This window comes from Arvicanthis niloticus, chromosome 6 (assembly GCF_011762505.2).
Source record: "Arvicanthis niloticus isolate mArvNil1 chromosome 6, mArvNil1.pat.X, whole genome shotgun sequence".
Taxonomy (NCBI): Eukaryota; Metazoa; Chordata; class Mammalia; order Rodentia; family Muridae; genus Arvicanthis; species Arvicanthis niloticus.
In genome coordinates this window covers 16,113,587-16,133,949 of record NC_047663.1, presented here as the reverse complement: position 1 = coordinate 16,133,949, position 20,363 = coordinate 16,113,587, and the positions used below count along the sequence as shown (strand labels likewise).

At 48.3% G+C, this 20,363-nt stretch overlaps 2 protein-coding genes across 2 annotated transcripts; one reads left to right on the top strand and one right to left on the bottom strand.

Annotated features, from left to right (window-relative positions):
• LOC117711770 (intercellular adhesion molecule 1-like) lies at window positions 1-12,420 on the top strand. Its single transcript, XM_034507645.2, has 8 exons — window positions 1-109; window positions 5,195-5,270; window positions 6,967-7,233; window positions 8,044-8,364; window positions 8,551-8,829; window positions 9,362-9,631; window positions 10,248-10,490; window positions 10,688-12,420. The coding sequence occupies exons 1-8, from the start codon at window positions 26-28 to the stop codon at window positions 10,903-10,905; spliced, it is 1,758 nt and encodes a 585-aa protein (XP_034363536.2). The 5' UTR covers window positions 1-25; the 3' UTR covers window positions 10,906-12,420.
• A 3,237-nt stretch (window positions 12,421-15,657) lies between these two features.
• Gh1 (growth hormone 1) lies at window positions 15,658-17,270 on the bottom strand. The gene is made up of 5 exons (XM_034506504.2): window positions 17,183-17,270; window positions 16,839-16,999; window positions 16,509-16,625; window positions 16,198-16,359; window positions 15,658-15,974 (listed from the first exon to the last, which is right to left on the bottom strand). The coding sequence occupies exons 1-5, from the start codon at window positions 17,190-17,192 to the stop codon at window positions 15,774-15,776; spliced, it is 651 nt and encodes a 216-aa protein (XP_034362395.1). The 5' UTR covers window positions 17,193-17,270; the 3' UTR covers window positions 15,658-15,773.
• Window positions 17,271-20,363: the final 3,093 nt, after the last annotated feature.

The following is a 20,363-nucleotide window of genomic DNA, read 5'->3' as shown; positions in this document are numbered from 1 at the left end:
CGAGGCGGTTTTCAGCGCGGTGTCGATGTCGCTGTTCAATCTGAGGGCCCCAAGCACTGAGGAGAAGTCGTCAGTGAGGCAAGAGGGACAAGCAGACCACTCTAACTCAGTGAGGATTTGGGTCCTATTTGGTTGGTTTGGGTTTATGTCGGGGTTCTATCTGTGAAATTCAGGAGAGGAATCCGTTGGTGGGGGAGTTCGCCAACATGCCTGGAAGTATTTGTTTCCCATCTATTTCAAGTGTTTTAAATACCGCCTTTAAACGCCTTCAGGCTCAGCTGTATGCACGCCACTTTCTCAGCTAGAGGGAACCTCCTTACCCGCAAAGGCTGGCCATTGTTCCCTATCCAAGTGTTTGGTCCTACAAGTATTAGTTTATATTTTCTTTGGTTCTACCATCGGTAATTGCTATAACCATTCCAGTCTATAAGAACCCATCAGTGGATAAAACAAGGAGTCCTTCTTCCATGGTGTTTATAGACACAGCCTTATAGTCCAGGGAAGAGAGACGGGCTAAGAAACTTGGAAAAAAGTTCCTGGCATACCACCACCACCAACACCACCACCAACAACAACAACAACAACCAGCCATTGTCAAGAGAGATCTTTATTCACTGGCCAAAGATGTTTCTCAATTCAGAGCTGGCTGATAGCAGTCGTCATGTTTTCTGTGACCAAATCAGGACCTTCCAAGACTCAGGGTTAGGCTGTGCTGCCCCTTCTTGCTAATTTCATGGTCTGATGATTGTAGTCACTGGTGCTGTAGGTGACTTTAAAGGAGAATGGGCTCCAGGTCAAGTTAACCCTGTATTATCCCTTTGGACCAAAGTGTTTTTAAATGGTCCCATATATCTGCATGCAACACTCTGAAGACAGAGGCAGGCCTCCTTATCCTTTCTAGTCACCCATGCAAGGCTGGAGTGAAGAGTGTTTTCAGTAGAAACAGTCTTCAGGATGTTTAAAAAAAAAAAAGTAAGCCGGGCAGTGGTGGCGCACGCCTTTAATCCCAGCACTTGGGAGGCAGAGGCAGGCGGATTTCTGAGTTCGAGGCCAGCCTGGTCTACAGAGTGAGTTCCAGGACAGCCAGAGCTACATAGAGAAACCCTGTCTCGAAAAAACAAGAAAAAAACAAAGTAATCTAGGCAACCATTCTCAACTCACTGGTCAGGGTCAGTTGCAATCTATGGCAGAGCTACCGGGAGACCAACACTGCATTGCTGTGCTGTGTGACCTTCACAATGAGTGGTTTTTCAGTTCACTGAGAAAAATTAGATTGGGGGAGGGGTTATTTCTGTTTTCTCCTTGGTAATACTTACAGGGAGGGCCTGGCCACCATAAATGTGTTAGAGGCGGTGCATTCGATAGGAAAGGAAAGCGGTCCCGAGGAATGACGTTGTGGGTGCTGAGGGCTAAACAGAGAGCGGTCAGGGTAGGTAGACCTCACAAGAGATGAGCAGAGAACAAGGTGAGGAGGAGGTGACTCCCAGGCACAGAGAGGAGGCAAAGGGTAGAGCGTGGCTCCTGCTTGAGAAACCTCAAGAACCCTTGAACGCAAATGCTCTGAGAGAACCCAACGTCCCGAGCACACAGTGTGACTGAAGCTGTACATGGCACATCTGTCCCACAGCCGGTCTCTAGCATCTGGAGCATGGGCCTAAACTTTCTAATAGCTTAATCCTACCTGGTCCTGGTGTTGCACTCCTGTGTTCCTAGCATTAGGGAGAGGTCGGAGGATCAGGAGTTCAAAGTCATCCACAGCCACATAGCCAGCCTGGGCTACATGAGATTTTGTCAACCAACAAAGAAAAAGCAGTCTAAGTTGTCTGAGTTGGGATGTAATTTACAGAATAAACCCAAAGAATTTTAATGGATTCAGAACTAGTTTGTTTTAAAGACGCTGCTTTCTTTCTCAACAAAATGTGGACAAACTCTCAGGTTTCAGGATCAGACCGTCTGTGTGCAGGCAGCAGTGACGAAGGACTGGAGCTGTAGGAGGGGAGGGGGGCCTGACACAGCAGAGCCCACAGAGTCTGGGAACCTGTGTGGTGGCACAAGCCTTTAATCCAGCAGTCAACAAACTGAGTCAGGACTGTGAGTTCAAGGTCAGCCTAGGATAAATACAGAGCAAGATTCTGTCTCAAAAAAAGAAAAAGAAGGAGAGAAAGAAAAGACATAGGTGTGGAGATGAGGGGTGGGATGGTGAGGTGATAACCAAAAAGAACCCTCACTTTCCCCTGTTTTCTTGGACCTATTTATGGGCACAGATATATACTTGTAGCGACTGCAAGGAAAACCAACCAGTTTGACTTCGGGAAAACCAACCAGATACTGCAGGAACAGTATCTGTTTCTTTGTGCCAGTGTCTCTCACCCAACCTAGGCTGCTGACCAGCAAGCCCCAGCAATCCTTCTTGGCTCTTTTGAAGACCTTGCTTACTGGCTTGCAAGGCCACACCCAGATTTTTATTTGGCTGCTGGGGTTTTGAACTCAGGTCCTCCATATCCCCAACCAATATTTTCTACGTCTTCTGGAACAATTTGAATGCAATGCATGGTAGACAAGCACTCTGCCGCTGAGGTATGGCCTTAGGTCCGTCATACCTTTGATTACAGCAGTTAGCAAAGATAAATCTTTACATTTGCCTTCCATACTAAACTGCAAGGAATCCCTTGCTACAGGAGAAAGGTGTTCCTCCTCTTCTTCCTCTTCCTCTTCCTCCTCCTCCTCCTCCTCTTCCTTGTTTGACACAGGGTCTCACTATGTAGCCATGGTTGTCCTGGAACTCATTATCTAGACCAGACTGGCCTCAAACTCAGAGAAAGCCACCTACCTCTGCCTTCCGAGTGCTGTGATTAAAGGCATGTGCCGTCAGCGCCTGGCTGTTTCTTCCCCATTTTACTAAGAGCCTGGCATGCTCAACAAGAAATTTATAAAAATGCATGGATACCATCTGTCCCGTCTGGGGACATTTTCTTCAGAGTTGTTACCCAGCTTGTGTTTGGAAATTCCTTCAGAGTCTAGTTAAGGTATTCCTCCTTAAATAATTAATGGCAGCCCTTAGGAAAGAGTTGTAAGTCATTGGAGCTAAGTTTGGCAACTCCAGTGACTAATATCGTTTTCTTATTTTGCACACACACGCACACGCACACACATGCACATGCACACGCACACACAAAAGGAGAATTTAATAAAGAAAATGATTCTTTCCTATTTAACTTTAAAAAGCCAGTTATAAATCACTTCCAGCCGTGCGGTGGTGGCGCACGCCTTTAATCCCAGCACTTGGGAGGCAGAGGCAGGTGGATTTCTGAGTTTGAGGCCAGCCTGGTCTACAGAGTGAGTTCCAGGATAGCCAGGACTACACAGAGAAACCCTGTCTCAAAAAAACAAAAAAAAAAAAAAATCACTTCCAACAGACTTTTTAATAATGGCATATCTTTGAAATAAGTTCATGGCCTCCCAAAGTGTAGGTTGGTTGGTTGGTTTATTTTGTCTGTCTGTTTGTTTGTTTGTTTAGGCAGGTTCTCTGTTGCCTTGGCTGGCTTGGAACTCAGTTTGTAGACCAGGCTGGCCTTGAATTCATAGAAATACACCTGCATTTGAATTCATAGAAATACACCTGCATTTGTCTCTGCTTCTGCCTCTGCCTCCCACATGCAGGCACTAAAGGTGTGAGCCACCATTCCCAGTTTAAAGTGGTTATTTTGGAAAAGTAACATTCATTTGGAAATATTACTTTTGATATGCCTGTTACATATGTACAAAAAAAAAAAAAGGCCAAAATAAAACAACCAACCAACAAAGCAAGAACTCTCCTTTCAGGCCTGAGACCAGGCCCAGAGTAGAGCACTGGTCTATCGAACCAGAGGCTTCAGTTGCGTTCCTTTGGGGGAAACGGATAAAGAGGGGAGGAATCGGGAATAGAGGAAACTTTTAGAAGAAGTTAGTTTAGATGTGGGGTTTTGTTCTGTTTTGTTTTGTTTTAATAAAGGATGCAGAACAGGGACAGATGATCTAAGCCTGGACTGGGGGACAGAAGCTGGAGCCAGCTGAAGGGGAGGTGTTTGCTTGTTGAATGTGAATGTGGTGGCAAACCAGGGAGTCAATGATCTTGAGAGATGTTTCACAGAGGTTCTGAAGAGACCAGGTGGAAACATTTCTCCCTTACGTCAGAGAGCAAGCTTCCAGTGACTGTGTTTGCTGAGTTCAGGGTCACTTTGCACTGAACATGGCAACAAAACACTGCCAGATTTTATCTTCCCAAACACTATTTTTCATGGTTCCCTGCTGACACACTTTTTTGACTCAGTCTAATAGACAAGACAGACTAGTAAAAAGATCTGTACAATACAGCCACCCGGGAAACCGTAATCAAACGTTCCTGTCCTCCTTATGTCTTCCCTTTTCTTGAGCAAGGACCAAACTTAATCATTTGGATGCAGGAAGTTCTTTTAATACACGACACTGAGAGTCTTGCTATAATCAGGCTTCTGGTTTCGTGTATATGTATATGTGTGTAAACATACACATGAGTATAAATGTGTGTGTGTGTGTTCCAGTCCTTTTTTTTTTTTTTCTGAGATGAAGTCTTGTGTAGCCCAGGCTGATCTCCAACTCTCCAAGGACAATAAAGAAGGATGACCTTGAACTTCTGATCTTCCCTCTTCCACCTCAGGTGCTTGACTGTAGGCAGGAACTACAGCAAATCATTCCTCTTACACATCTTTATAGAAGTATTTTCCAGCCGGGCGGTGGTGGTGCACGCCTTTAATCTCAGCACTTGGGAGACAGAGGCAGGAGGATTTCTGAGTTCGAGGCCAGCCTGGTCTACAGAGTGAGTTCCAGGACAGCCAGAACTACACAGAGAAACCCTGTCTCGTAAAAAAAAAAAAAACCCAAAAAAAACCCCCCCCCCCCCCAAAAAAAAAAAGTATTTTCCAGACTGGAGAGTTGGCTGGGAGGTTAAGAGCACTGGTTGCTCTTGCAGAGGACAGGAGTTGGATTCCCAGAACCACCACGGTTGTTCACCATCTTCTATACCTCCAGTCCCCAGGAGATCCAGCACTGGGTCCCACCGGCACCAGGAACACATGTGGTACACAGGCACACACACAGGGAAGTCACTCATACATAAGTTATCATGGAAATGTAATGAAACAGTATCTCTCCAGCACTTCTTTTCCTTTTTCTCCAGCCTTTGGACTTTCTCCCAAGAATGAAAATGCTTCTGTTGGGTATCTGGATGCTGCTGGCCTTGATCCCTTATCCAGGTGAGGGTATCTAGACAAGTTCCTTTAGTCACTATGTGCCAGGACACACTTGGGTGATCATGCAGAAGGGGATGGGGTGATGGTTAATCTCAGTTGTCAACTTGATTTGATCTAGGATCTCCTAAGAGATGGACCTCTGGGCATGCTTGTGGGGGATTATTTTGATTTGGTCCATTGGGAGTGGCAAAACCCACCCACTGTGGGTGGCAACATTCTGTAGGCTGGGAGCCTGCACTGAATAGAAAGGAGAAAATGCCCTGATGGTGGTGGTAGTGGTGGTGGCACATACCTTTAATCCCAGCACTCAGGAGGCAGAGGCAGGTGGATCTCTGTGAGTTTGAGGCTAGCTTGGTCTGCTGAGAGCGTTCCAGTATAGCCAGGGCTGAAGGAGAAAGTGAACTAACTGAGCTCACGCATTCGTACACACATACACATACACTAACAAAATTATCAAAAACCCCTGGGGGGTTGTTTTGGGTTTTTTTTTGTTTGTTTTTGTTTTGAGACAGGGTTTCTCTGTATAGCCCTGGCTGTCCTGAAACTCACTCTGTAGACCAGGCTGGTCTTTAACCCACAGAGATCCTTCTGCCTCTGCCTCCCAATTCCTGGGACTAAAGGCGGACACCACAACAACCCTGACAGTTGTATACAATGCTGGGGGTCAAACCCAAGGCTTTGTGCATGTTAAGCAAGCAGTGGGCCGGGTAAGCTACATCCCCAGCTCCTTCATCCCCAGCTCCTTTTCATTTTCTCAAAAGTATTTGTCCTGGGGCTGGGGAGACAGTTCAGCCATTACAAGTGTGGTTGCTTTTGCAGAGGATCTAGACTTGGTTCTCAGGACCCGCATGGCCACTCACAGTCGTCCCATACTTCTGTTCCAGGGGATCCAATATCTTCTGATTTCCATATGCACTTGGTGCAAAGACAGAAGGCAGGGCCCTTTCACTGGGCCCTGACTTCTAAAGGGCCCCTCTCCTCCCAGTCATGCTACAGTGGGCAACAAGCTTTTAGCATATGGGCTTCTGAGGACACTTGAGATCCAAACCTTAACATAGGCTAAACTTGCAAACATTGAAACAGATTCATTTTATCAGCATCGCAAAGCAAAATGGAGCAATCTCAGCGAAGAGGGAGAAAGTTCTATGGGGTACACCTGAGCTTGGGAGCTACCCTGAAGCCTTTTGTTCTTATGTCTTGTGTATGTAGAGAAGGGTTTCCAAGAGGCTTGTTTTGTTCTCAGCATATTCCCAGGTGTTCACTAGCTAGTACTCACTCTGTGTGAGGTGTAGCTGCAGCCTGCAGTTTTACAATCATTCCAGGTGATTCTGGAGAAGGTAGCCTTTAACTATCATTTGAGAGAAATACTGCTTTGGAGTGTAAGAATGAAGACCCCATTAGGGTCTTTAGTGCCTGATCCCACACCTCTATAAAGACCTGTAGAAGCTTACAAAAAGAATGCTTTCCAGGATGCGACTTTTCAAAATGCCTTAGATTCTGTGGCAAGATCTAGACTACAGGACAGGAGGGTGAGGAGTGAGGTTGAGATGGAAGGGCTGACTCACCGGAACCTTGAACTTTGTTACTCTTGGCAGGTTCCCTCTTCTCCAACCTAGATCGTATGAACAGAATGCACTCCCGACACATTCTGGATCTCCTGGTCCTCACCAGCACATTTGGCATGTGTGCTTCTTTTCAGGGACCACAGAAGAGCTGTTTCAGGTGTCTGTTCATCCAGATCAGGCCCTGGTAGAGTTTGGACACTCCCTGACCGTCAACTGCAGTACCACCTGCCCAGACCCTGGGCCCAGTGGAATCGAGACATTCTTCAAGAAAACGCAGCTAAGCAAAGGGTCCCAGTGGAAGGAGTTTCTCCTGGAGGACATCACTGAGAACTCTGTGCTGCAATGCTTCTTCTCTTGTGCAGGGGTGCAGAAGGACACAGCGCTTGACATCATCATGTACCGTGAGTACAGTGGAGGCCTTAGAAGAAGAGAGGAATAGCGAGGCAGGAAGGCATCCTGTTTAGGAAGAGTTAGGCAGGAAGTTTTCTTAGGGGAGAGAACTACACACACACACACACACACACACACACACACACACACACACATACATACACCAGGTAAAGATTCAACCATACTGTCAGGATTCTCTCCTTTTGTACAGGCTGCTTTTTGAGTTTACAGCATAAGCCACGGGGCATCCTTAAGAATACAGACTATACAGGGAGCAGATGCTTGAGAATGCTAGCCTCTGATTGACCAGACAAGTAGACAAATGTAAGATGAATGCTGGCTTATTTGCTGCCAGCTCTGAGGATAACCAGGGAGTGCAGGAGGGACAGTCCTGAGCTGGGGCAGTTAGAGAATTCTGTGGTGCAGGCCCTTCGAGGCTCTCCTCCAAAGCAGGAAAGAGGCTCTGAGGTGTTGGGACTGGTAGGCAGGGTCCTACAGGGGCATCTAAAGGTAAGAATGAGTGGGATCTCTGTGGGAAGGATGTAGTAGTTTTCATGTACTGCTAAAGACCTATCTGCCAAACTTCTTATGCCTTTGAAACCTCTGTTAAGAAATAAAATGTTCCCAAGTGGCAGGAATTATCAAAGCAGAGGACTTCCTGTTAACTGTCACAGTTCTTGGCCATGGCCACCTTCGGTGGACAGAGAGCTGGAAGGCTAATTCATCCCCCAAAGCTTTAAGGGACACAGTCACTTTCTGCTGAGACGTCTCCTTCTGGAGGTGAGCAGACCCTCATGAAAGCTTGCCTTTTTGTCTTAAAGAGCCACCAGAGCAGGTGATCGTGGACCTGCAGCCTGAGTGGGTGGCCGTGGATGAAGCCTTCACAGTGAAGTGTCACGTGCCTAGTGTGGCACCCCTGCAGAGCCTTACCCTCATCCTCCTCCAGGGTGACCAAGAACTGCACAGAAAAGACTTCCTGAGTTTATCTTTGATATCCCAAAGAGCTGAGGTCACTGTCAGTGTCACAGCCCACCGGGAGAATGACAGGCACAATTTCTCCTGCCGAGCAGAACTGGATCTGAGCCCACAAGGTGGGGGGCTGTTTCATGGTAGCTCAGCCACCAAGCAACTCCGGATCTTTGGTGAGTCAGAGTCCAGTCATGAAGGGAGCCCAGGGTCTGCTTTGTCCTTTGGGACTCTGTTCCCACAGGGTTTAGGAGTGAGGGCGACTAAGCCTCACCTCTGGTTCAGCCCTATTCCCTCCCACGGCATCCCATGTGACTCACGACTATGGCTTTCTTCCTTTCTTTTTCCCAATTACTCGGCAGAATTCTCTCAGCATCCCCAGATCGGGGTGCGTTCACTGCTGGAAGTTGGGATGGCTGAGACTGTGAGCTGTGAGGTAACAAGGGTGTTTCCAGCTCAGGAAGCTGTCTTCCGAATGTTCCTGGAAGACCAGGAGCTGAGCCCTTTCTCCTCCTGGAAGGAAGATGTAGCGTGGGCCAGTGCCAACATTTGGGCCATGGAGACGGGTAACCAGGAGCTGACCTGCCTTGTGTCTCTGGGTCCCGTGGAGCAGAAAGCAAGGAAACCAGTGTATGTCTACAGTAAGTGACCCCACCCCTTCTCCATATAGGGTCTCTGCTAAGGAGAGTTTGCATAGCAATGTATATGGGCTATGTGCAGATATTTATCCTTGCTAACCTCTGCTGGTGTCTTCTAGTGAGTATTAGCTTTCCTCTTTCTCTGGTGGAGGTGGGTTAGAGACCTGACTGTGACAGCACCTCTGTGACCTCCACCTTCAGCCTCCTAACCTGTCCTGCTGAGAGGGAAATTGTAGATGCTTGAGTTTCATTCTAGAATAAGCAGTTGGAATGAGTAAGAAATCTGCACGATAAGGAGACATCTTGTTGTCCTCGCAGGAGAGACATAGCCTAATGTGGCCAGTATATTGTTGAAGGGAAGCTCCCAGTCCTGAAACCACATTGTTATCCCCTCTCTTCAGCCTTTACAGAAGCAAGGATGTTATCCCAAGTCTCTCCTGACATCGTCTACCTGAGGAGCCCTCCAGCAAGAAGAGGAGAGAAGTGCACACCAGACTTGAAAACGGACCCACTGTTCTTTTGCCTTTCTTTGTAGGTTTCCCTCCACCCATCCTGGAGATAGAAGATGCTTATCCTCTGGCAGGGACAGACGTTAATGTGACCTGCTTAGGTCATGAGTTAACATCACCTAGCCCTACTCTTCGACTCCAGGGATTCCTACACCTCTCTGCTCCCGGGGAGCCTATCTGGCTTCTGTTTACTGCCAGGGAGGAAGATGATGGCCGGACTCTCTCCTGTGAGGCCTCTTTGGAGGTACAGGGCCAGCGATTGGTCAAAACCACTGAGATCCAGCTTCATGTCTTATGTGAGTAGAGGCCCTGTCCCCCTGGACAAAGTCGAGATACTTAGTTTCCTTTCCAGAGTTGCTGACTAGCAGCTTTGTTAGTAGAGGGGCCACACTTTTCTAGTTGGGAAAACCCAGAGAAGAAAAGAAAATGAACTGGCACCAAGCTTGTCTTGCCCTCAGGAAAGCGAGTGGGAGCAAGATGGGAGAGGCATCCCGGAAAGGAAAGGGGCTCCTGTAGTCAGACACTGTTAGTCAGCGGCTGGAGCATAAGAGGAGACAGCTGAGGCCAACGCTAAGGAGAAAAACCGCCAGGATTCCATATCAAGATTTGTGTTTTGGAAAATGAGAAAACCCTTATTTCTGAGCTTACCCTAGCCCAATGAGAACCTAAAATGGGAAAGTCCCCTGGGTCTCACCAACAAGGCTGCGTTATCACCCAGCCCGAGCCCACAGAAGTGCCCCAGGCTGCAAGGAATGAGAAGCTTTGGTTTGGGCAGGGAGCTGATTCTCTTCTCAATGAAGAAGGAAGCGTTGGGTTAAGGAGCAGCTTTTGAGTTGATGGGGAGGGAGCTGTGAACGGAAGTGAGACAGGAATGGGACACATAACTGGGCTCCTGGCGGGGCTCTCTTGCAGACAAGCCAAGGTTTCAGGAATCTGGCTGCCCTGGCAACCAGATATGGATAGAAGGGACAGATCAGATGCTTGCCTGCATCCCAGAGGGAAACCCCATCCCTGCTTTGGTGTGTATCTGGAATGGGATGATCTTTGACCTTGATGTACCTCAGAAGGCCACCCAGAACCACACAGGAACCTACTGCTGCACAGCGACCAACCCACTAGGCTCCGTCAGCAAAGACATTGCTGTCATTGTCCAAGGTACCGGCTGCACCAGCTGCCTGGCTGGAGTAGAGAGGCACCCCAGGGGTTTGGGATTCTCATACAAGCATGGAGGGAAGAGAGATGCTCAGGGGCTGGAGAACATGTGTATGGGACGTGGGCTTGGTGGCTTGCGGCAGAATGATCTTCTTGTCCTCAACCCGCCTTCCCCAGCTGTGTCTTCTGTGCCCGCATAGGCCTGCATGAGGGAATCAGCTCCTCCACCATCTTCATCATCATCGTTTTCACCCTGGGCATGGCTGTGATCACCGTAGCATTATATCTGAACTACCACCCCTGCAAAAGAAACAGTAGGAAACGGACACACAGGCAGAAAGAGCAGAACAAAGGCGAGGCGAGCCAGTTCTCGGATCTACAGGCTGAGGCGTGCAACACACACATGCATCGATGCTGACCACAGACAGCTCTTTGCTTGAGTGTGACTTGAGCTACCAGGGTTTACAGGGATGCAAGGAGGAAGGAGAAGACGATGTGAGGCTTCGTTTCCTTACATTCTGTTGTCCCCAAAGTAGGGTTTCAGGGCCCCCTGTGGCTTGCATCCAGTTCGTCTGGAGCTCTGTTCTCTTTTGAGTTTATTCTAGTTTGTTAGACATTTCAGTCTGGTTGTTCATCTGGTGAGGGATCCTCCTACTCCGTATTTAACTAGTCTACTCTCGGGCACACAGAAGGCCCTGCCCTTGCCCCTCATTCCCACTGTCCACCTCTCAAACAGCAAAGGAGAGGGTCATCGGAAATATCCTGGAGTGCATTACTCAGGGTTTCCAGGTGACTTCATAGTTCAGGGACAAGACTTCATAGGATAGGTAGCAAATCAATAGGCAGGAATTAGAACTCTTCCCCTGTCCATACTCCCCTGCTCCCCAAACCATGCCCATTGACATCATGAAGGGCACTGGCTGATTATGCTTCATCCTAGTAACCCTCTGCAATTTCATTTAGGGCCAGTGAAGTTGCTTACCTGTTTTTTTTTTTTTTTTTTTTTTTTTTTTTTTTTTTTTTTTTTTAACAAAACAAAAACCCCAGGACTTACTATGTAGCACAAGATGGCCTCAAACTTGTGATTTCCCAGCCTCAGCCTGCCAAGTGCTGGGATTACAGGTATGTACCATCACACCCTAACTAACTTTTGGAGGGCAGCTTTGAAGTGGAAGATAGACTACCTCCATGAGGTTGGTCTTAGGGTGCCACACTCTGAATTCCTTTCTGTTAGAGGCAGAGTCCCAGGTTTACTCTCCCTCTCCACAAGAATTGCCTGTTTTTGTCACCTGAGATGGAAGGACACAACCCTGTGGCAGTATGCTTACTACACAGATGGGTTTCTGTTCTGTCACCAGAATCTCTGTAACTGGTTCACCCTACACGCAGCTTTCTTCACAGTCCTTTGGAAGGACAGTGTCTGCCTAGGTGATGGCTTGAAGAACATCAAGCCAGGTCTTTGCTCCAGAGCTGTCATGAAATGTCTACTGAGATGTTAGCTGTGGCAAAATAAAACAGGCTTTGTAAAATCAGAGTTTCTTCTCCCATTGTCATAAGTGAAGCTTTTGTTATGTTAAGCCAAATGGTTGCGTTCTGGAACTTTGAGGCTAGCTTCCAGTTGGTAACATAAGCAGCCAGCCTACAGCAAGCAATGTCTCAGCTCCAGTCAGCAGCCTGTTTTTCCTGCTCTCAAAACCAAAGCTCACACTTGTAACCAGTTTCCACCTTACAGTAACTAGCTAGAAACAAAGCATCAGATACCAAAGGGTGTCTCCCTTTTTTCCTGGACCATCCTGAATTTGAGGTTAAGGAATTGGTATAAAAAATTATCCTTTGATTTCACCATACAAAACAACAGAGGCCCTGTGGTAAACAAACTGTTGTCTTTGCTTCTACAAACTTAAAATCTTCAAGGAATGTGTGCTCACTTTCCAATACTGTGACTCATGTACTGTACTGTGATACGTCAATCCACAAGAAAGAACGATTTCCTCTATAGTTTCCAAGTCTTCAACTTGTTTGGGCTTGTGTAGAGGCAGTATACAGTGGTGGGGTCACAGAGGAGGTCATCCATGCCGTGGAAGCAGGAAGCAAAAAGAGAAACGTGAAAGGACCAGATTTCTAGGAATCACCTCGGGACATGTCATTAGGTGCCATCTTGTTTCATGGCCTCCCAATTGTGCCATGGTCTGAGAGCTCTTAAGACATGGGCCTTAGGGGGACCCCAATTCAAAATTGAAAGCACATTTCTATGACCAGAAATGTGTGGTTTGTTTAGAGAAAGTCTAACTCAGGACCTAGAACGTATTTCAAGTTTGTAAGTCAGTATTCCCCAAAAGGCCTTCGCAGTGCAGGTTTCCACACTGAGTTTGGTAGTTCCTCTCAAACAAAGTCATCTTCTCAAGGTGAGCACGTGGGAAAGTACGTTAGGAAGCAGGTTTAAGACAGATGCACAGACCGTCTGAATCTAGGGACCGCAGCCACCTTACTATCTTGGATTGGCTGCACCGGGCCTGGTCCGCATCAGTCACACTTGCAAATGCCACCTAGGAAATGCTAAGGCACCTGAGCCCAAACATTGACCATGTCATTGGCTTCCTAGGCCCAGCAAGAGGAGCTAGTGGTTTAGATGCTGTGACTTCTCACTGTCACATGGTGCCACTATTAGCAGATGGCCCTGCTAGGTCCCTGTTGGATTAGCTGCCATGGATCTCAGATGATCCTGCTCACTCCTGCCCCACTTTCCATGGTTACATCTCTTAAAGGTTTTGTGTGTTGACTCGACACAAGCTAGAGTCATCACAGAGAAAAAACCCTCAGAATGGTGAGGGTTGAGGAAATGCCTCTATGAGATCCAACTGTAGGGTGTTTTCTCAATTAATGATCAACAGGGGAGGGCCCAGCCCATTGTGGGCAGAGCCATCCTTGGGCTGGTGGTCCTAGATTCTATAAGAAGGCAAGCTGAGCAAGCCATGAGGACTTGCAAGCCAATAAGCAGCACCTTTCCATGGCCTCTGCATCAGCTTCAGGTTTCTGCCCTGCTTGAGTTCCTGTCCTGACTTCCTCCATGATGGACTATGACCTGGAAGTATAAGGCAAATAAACCCCAACTTGCTTTTAGGTCTTGGTGTTTTGTCGCAGCAATAGAAACCCTAACTAAGGCAGTGCGTATCTGCGTCTTTCATAGTAACGCCTTTTCTTTTGTTTTTGTTTCTGAGACAGGCTCTCTCTATGTAAACCAGGATGGCCTGTAACTTGCTATGTAGACTATACTGGCCTTGAATACATAAAATATCTACCTGCCTCTGCCTTCTCAGTACTGACATTAAAGGTGTGTGCCACCATACCTGATACATAAGCCTAGACTTTGAACTCCCCCAAAGACAATTCTTAACAATATTGGCACTATTCCTTCCAAGACAGAAGACAGGTAAAAAAATTCTGCTAAAACTCCATTTCATGGTAAACTCTCAAGCTTGGGACCAAGGGAATCCCTGGAAAGAAGATATCCATAGATATCTCCAGTATCTCAATTAATTTAACTGTCAGACCTTGACACAACTTAAAGTCACCTGAGAAGAGAGGCACAAGAGAAGTTTTCCCAATTAGGTTATCCTGTGGCCTGTCTTGGGGAGTGGGACTTATTTATGTACTAATGTAGGAAGACCCATCCCACCATGGGTGGTGCTATTTCCTGGGAAGGTGGATCCTAAGCCACATAAGAAAACGAAGCACGAGTCTGAGAGCAAACCAGCAAGGAGCATTCCTTCATGGTTTTTCTGACTTTCTGCCCTGGCCTCCCTCAATAATGGACTGAAACTTGTGTGCTGAAAGCCTCCCTTTCCTCCCTAAGTTACCCTCTGTAACAACAAAATGAAACTACAACACCAGCAACTGAAAACTCACCACTGACCATTGGGCTAGGCTGGGATTAGATCCTGTCTATCTCTTAGCCAAACGGGGTGGGGACATGTGGGGAGGCAGCGTCTACAAGAGATCTGTGGCACTTGTATTAACTCTGCAGACAAACTAAAGAAGATACGGGAAGACTACAACCAGGCTAACCGGCTTCATGCTTTAGGAAAGGAGAACTCCCCTGCTAGTACAATTCAAAAGGCCATTAATTACGCTCCTTAATCTGTCACTTAATCGTGTTTTTAAAGTGTGTGTGTGTGTTTTGAAAAAAGTCTCCTTATGTAGCTCAGGCTAGCCTCAAACTCACTATTGTAAGCTCTGGAATGATGGCCTCGAAAGGTTTCTAGCCATTTCGACTTCAGAATCACCTGTAATACTGCTGGTCCTACTAGTCAGAAAGCCAGAGATTTCCACTCCCAAGACAGACAAAGGTCAGATACTCTGACCTCAGCGGCGGGCAGCTCCGGACATTGGGCCTCTGGTTAAGAGATGTGCTATGCTTTGAATGTTAAATTTTCCCTACAAACTGTATGTTTGAATGCTTGGTCCTCAGCTGGTGACACTGTTTTAGGGAGGCCATGGAACCTTTGGGTTAGAGAGCTCACTGGTAGATAGGTCGCCAAGGGCAGGCCTTGAAGATATACCATCCTGGGTCCAGTCTGCCATCTTTACCTCCTGCTCCACCAAGATGTGAAAGATGTCACCTTGCATTGTGGACACCTTCCCTTGCCATCATTGGACACTGGAGCTGTGACCCAGATTAAACTTCCTTTGGCCTAAGTTGCCCCTTAGATGAGGTACTTTTGATACAAGGACTAGAAAAGCACCTGATGGAAATCACATACTCAGATGACTTCTTGTGAACCATTCCCTAATGAATAAAGGAGCCAATCACTGAGCAAGTAGGTGGGACTTCCTTCCAGGTTGGATAGGGGAAGAGAGAAAGCAGGAGGGAGAAAGGGTCCTTTTCGGATGAGACAGCAATAGGACAAGATGTAGCTACTAGTGTCTCCAGGCTCATGGCAATTCCTGGAGGATTTGCCACCAAAGGATTTAGAATTAATATAGCTTACAACGTTACCATTCTAGCTGTTGCGCCCAGAGCTTGAGTTACCATTGTCTCTAAACTAAGTTTGTGTGGTTTTCTTGAGGCAACCCAACTGGATTCAAGAGAGAAAGGTACTGCAGCAAAGTGTGGGTTTGCCTGATGTGTCCCACAAAGGCCATGGGGGATTTGAAGCACAGGGACAACCTATATGATGCATCTTAATTTTATTAGGACAAAGCGTAGGGGTGGCAGTTGCCAGGGTACAGGGAGGCACCCGGGGGAGTGCAGCAGAGACACCACACAGCAGAGACACTGGTGTGGGGCTAGAAAGCACAGCTGCTTTCCACAAAGCGGCGACACTTCATGACCCGCAGGTAGGTCTCCGCCTTGTGCAGGTCCTTCTTGAAGCAGGAGAGCAGCCCATAATTTTTGAGCAGAGCATCATCGCTGCGCATGTTGGCGTCAAACTTATCGTAGGTTTGCTTGAGGATCTGCCCAACACGGGGGCTGCCATCTTCCAGTTCCTGCCGTGGGAAAGAAAGGCAGGAGACTCAGGGGTTGTACCGTCCCCCACTCCAGGACCTAGAGAAAGGCCGGGAGGCTTCATAAGGGGAAATGAGTAAGAAGCCTTCTCAAGGGTCTAAGGCCTGACAGGGTAACAGAGAAGAGCAGTGAGCCCCCATCTAGGCTCCAGGTAGAGACAAAGGTCATTATAACCCCAAGCTAGGGACCCAGGTGCATCCTCACCTGCATCAGAGCTTGGATGCCCTCTTCCAGGTCCTTCAGTTTCTCATAGACACGGTCCGAGGTGCCAAACATCAGGCTGTTGGTGAAGATCCTGCTGAGGAACTGCACAGGTCCCAGCCATGACTGGATGAGCAGCAGCGAGAAGCGAAGCAATTCCATGTCCTTAGGAAAAAAGGGCTGGGTGAAGTGTATTGCCTAGTGACCTCTGCCTGGAATTATCCCAACTTCCGGGAGGCGCTGATCCCTGGCCTGGAGTGCAGTTAGGGCTGCTTGGAGGGAAAAGAGGATTTGTGCAGACAAGGCCCACTCACGGTTCTCTGCTGGGCCTCCTCCTTGCCTGTGGGGGCTGGGATGGTCTCTGAGAAGCAGAAAGCAGTCTGGGCATTCTGAATGGAATAGCGCTGTCCCTCGGGAATGTAAGCACGCTCCTGGAGGAAAGGTAGTCACTGAGAGACCAGCTTGTGGCTCACCGTCGTTACTATGTTATGGAGGACCATTCTGTTTCTGCTCATCAATTAACGGCATTGGTTAAGATCTCTCACCCCAGAGTTTCCCTCTGTGACTTCCTGGGGACAGAAGTGTAGGGTGGGATCTGTCCCTTTCTGCTTCCACAGGAAGCACCTATCTCTGGGGGAACTTACAAACTCTTTGTAGGTGTCAGCAGCCAGCTGGTGCAGGTGCTGGGCTCGGAGCACAGCATTGGCAAACAGACTGGACAAGGGCATGGCAGGGAAAGCGCCAGCCTCCTGAGGCCAGAGCAGGCAGAGCAGGCTGAAGGTCAGGAGCCAAGAGGTCCGCGAGTCTAGAGAGAGACAGGAGGGCAAGAGAAACCTGGGAGCAATGACCAATCTCTCCCAATCACCCTAGGGACTCAGAGTGCTCCCAACATGGGCAGAAGTTGGGGCACACTTACGTTAGAAGCCTCAGATCCATCTTCAGGGCCCCTTGGTCCAAACTACACCCAGCGGGGTTTGCTCATGCTTACCTGTAGCCATTGCCACGCAGTGATCTATCTGTCCTCAGGACCCTGAGCAGTTTGGAATCTGGGCTCTAGGATGCTGAACTTGGTCCTTTGCATGCCCTTTTTATACCCTACCTGTTTTCCTCGACCCCGAGGCTCCTGCCTTGTCCCCTATACATTTATTCATGGCTAGGGCCACTGACAGCTTGTGCTGATGGATAATTAAAAGCTCCTCCCACTCACTGCGTCCCCACTCTTCTCCTGTGGTCACGTTCTGATCTTATCTTTCCATTGCCACCTTTGCCAGGTTTATGGACATTGGTTATGCAAGATCCCAGCTACAGAGACCACCCAATGTGTCCTTTTGAGAGTATCTTGAATCCAGGGGTAGGATACTCTGACAGGGAGCTGTTGTTTGTTCACTGGGATGAGAGGCAACAGAGCCTCTCCAAGAAGGCGATATCCCCATGGATGTTTCTTTTTCAGTTACATTTGTGTGTGTGTGTGTGTGTGTGTGTGTGTATGTGTGTGTGTGTGTGTGTGTGTGCCTGTCTGCCTGTCTGTCCATCCTCAAGTGCGTGTGTGTAGGGACCAGAGGATAACTTTTGGGGATTGGTTCCATCTTTCCATCCATCATGTAGGTCCCAGGATTGAACTCAGGTACTTAGGCTTGGCTGCAGGTGCCTTTACCTCCTTGGCCGTTTTGTTGGTCTTATTCTGCCCTCCTCCTCCTCTTCCTCCTCTTCCTCCTCTCCCTTCTTTTTCCCCTTTCCCTTCCCCTTCCCTTTCCCCTTCTCCTCCTCTTTCTTGAATCTAAATCTCTAAATCTCAAGGAAAAAACAGAACAAAAGAAAAACATGTACTGGATTTGGAGATGGGTTATATGGTAAGAGAGCTTGTTGTTCTTCCAGAGCACCTGAGTTTGGTTTCCAGCACCCATGTCAAGTGGCTCACAACCACCCGTCCTCCAGTTCTAGGGGATCTGACACCCTCTTCTGGTCTCCATGAATACTCCCATACATGTGATAGACTCACACACACATACACACCAATAAAAATAACACACAGAGAGAAAGTGTGTGTGTGTGTGTGTGTGTGTGTGTGTGTGTGTGTGTGTGTGTGTTGGGGAAAGTAAGATTTCTTCCTCAGCAGCATAAACTGGTGGAGGGCAGATGGCTGTAGTGCTAACACTGACCACTAGAGGGTACTGTCCACACACAATGCTCTCCCATAAGCTCTAAGGTGCTCCCTTAGGTCTGTGGAGCACAGGACCCAAACCTGCTCCTTGGACTTGTCATACAGCAGCAAACCAAAAAGCAAAATTCTTGTAAACAGATTTGGACCTCAGGTGCTTCCCCTGCTGCCCTGAAGCCTTGGGCACCTCAAAGTTCAGAAAGCTCTTCAGGGTTTTGAGCCGTCTGGCTGAGCTGGGAATCAAGATGACGGCTAAGCTGGGAATCAAGATGGGCACTCTGAAAGAAGCCAATTCACCCACTGTAGTATCCTGTTCTGTTATCACCCAGTTATTTTAGTTTCTGGATCCTTCTGAGTGCTGGGTCTTACCCCTAAATGTAAGGTTACCTTTACCTCATTTCTTTCCCTTGCCGGTTCCCTTATAAAAATGGCCCAGGAGCCTGGGGTGCAGATGGGAAAACCTATAACAGGACAAAGCCAGGGTCAAAGAGGGCTGGGCTGTGTCAGCGTGCGGAGCGCACCAGCATCCGAGTCCCCAACACTCCCTGTGTCTAGACCTCTTACCTTTGGATGTCAGGATGGTTAATGTTTGATCCAGTATGAAAACACACAAGCAAGCAAATCTTTCCAGAAGTACTTGGTTGTGATCTCAACAACCAACATTGAAAAATCATGTCCCCGGGGGCTAGGATGTAAATGCTGGGGCCTCTGTACCTCTCCCCATTGAGGACCAAAAGATATAACCTCTAAACATCCCACAAGCATGTTCCAATAGCTTCCCCTGATTTATCCAAAACTCTGAGGAGGCTTCTAGGGCCTTAGGGGCTAGGTTCCAGGGGTTAACCAAAGATACAGGTGCTAAGAAAGAAGGCACCCCTGAGGGAGAGGGTAATTGGCACCTTCTCTTGCCATATCAGAGGTGAAGTGACCTCAGAATGGAGTTGCCCAGAAAACCTTGGGGACCCCTGGGGATATGTCTTTATAGAATGTTAGTATGACAACCTCTAGACCCGGGAGGGTGAGCTGAAGATAAATGTGAGATTAGAGGGGGTTCCTTGGAACACACTGTGTAGTCCAGGCTGGCCTCAGACTCCTGACCCTCCTGCCTTGGCATCCTGAGTGCAGCCTCCGGTCTCCAGCTAGCACGAGTCTTAGCACCGTCGATCACTCGCTTTACTCAGTCACAGTCTTTAAACTCTAAAGTTGTTTTATTGTTGTTGTTGTTTATTGTTTTTTTTTTGAGACAGAGTTTCTCTGTGTAACAGAGCCCTGGCTGTCCTGAATTCACTTTGAACCAGGGTAACCTTGAAATCACAGAGATCTATCCTCTCTGCCTCTGCCTCTGCCTCTGCCCTCTGCCCCCTGCCCCCTGCCCCCTGCCCCCTGCCCCCTGCCCCCTGCCCCCTGCCCCCTGCCCCCTGCCCCCTGCCCCCTGCCCCCTGCCCCCTGCCCCCTGCCCCTGCCCCCTGCCCCCTGCCCCCTGCCCCCTTCCCCCTGCCCCCTGCCCCCTGCCCCCTGCCCCCTGCCCTCTGCCCCCTGCCCCCTGCCTTTTGAGTGCTGGGAATAAAAGCATGCACCACTATGCCGGGCTTAGACTCTAAAATTTAGAGAACATTATTTGGGGATTCCCAAGGGCCTTTCCAGGAGAGGTGTGTTTCTAAAGACCCACCTTTTAGCAGGAACTGTACTGGACAAGAGGACATGTGCATCTCATTTGAGAGCCAAGCAAACTGAGGCTTCCAGATAGATTGCTTGGGTCTCATAGTTTCTAAGGGATGACTCTGTAGTATCCCCCCCGCACCACCCCCCCATTCACAGCCCTTTTTTTTTTTTTTTTTTTTTTTTTTTTTTTGGTTTTTTGAGACAGGGTTTCTCTGTGTAGTCCTGGCTGTCCTGGAACTCACTCTGTAGACCAGGCTGGCCTCGAACTCAGAAATCCGCCTGCCTCTGCCTCCCAAGTGCTGGGATTAAAGGCATGCGCCACCATCGCCCGGCTGCACAGCCCTTTAGA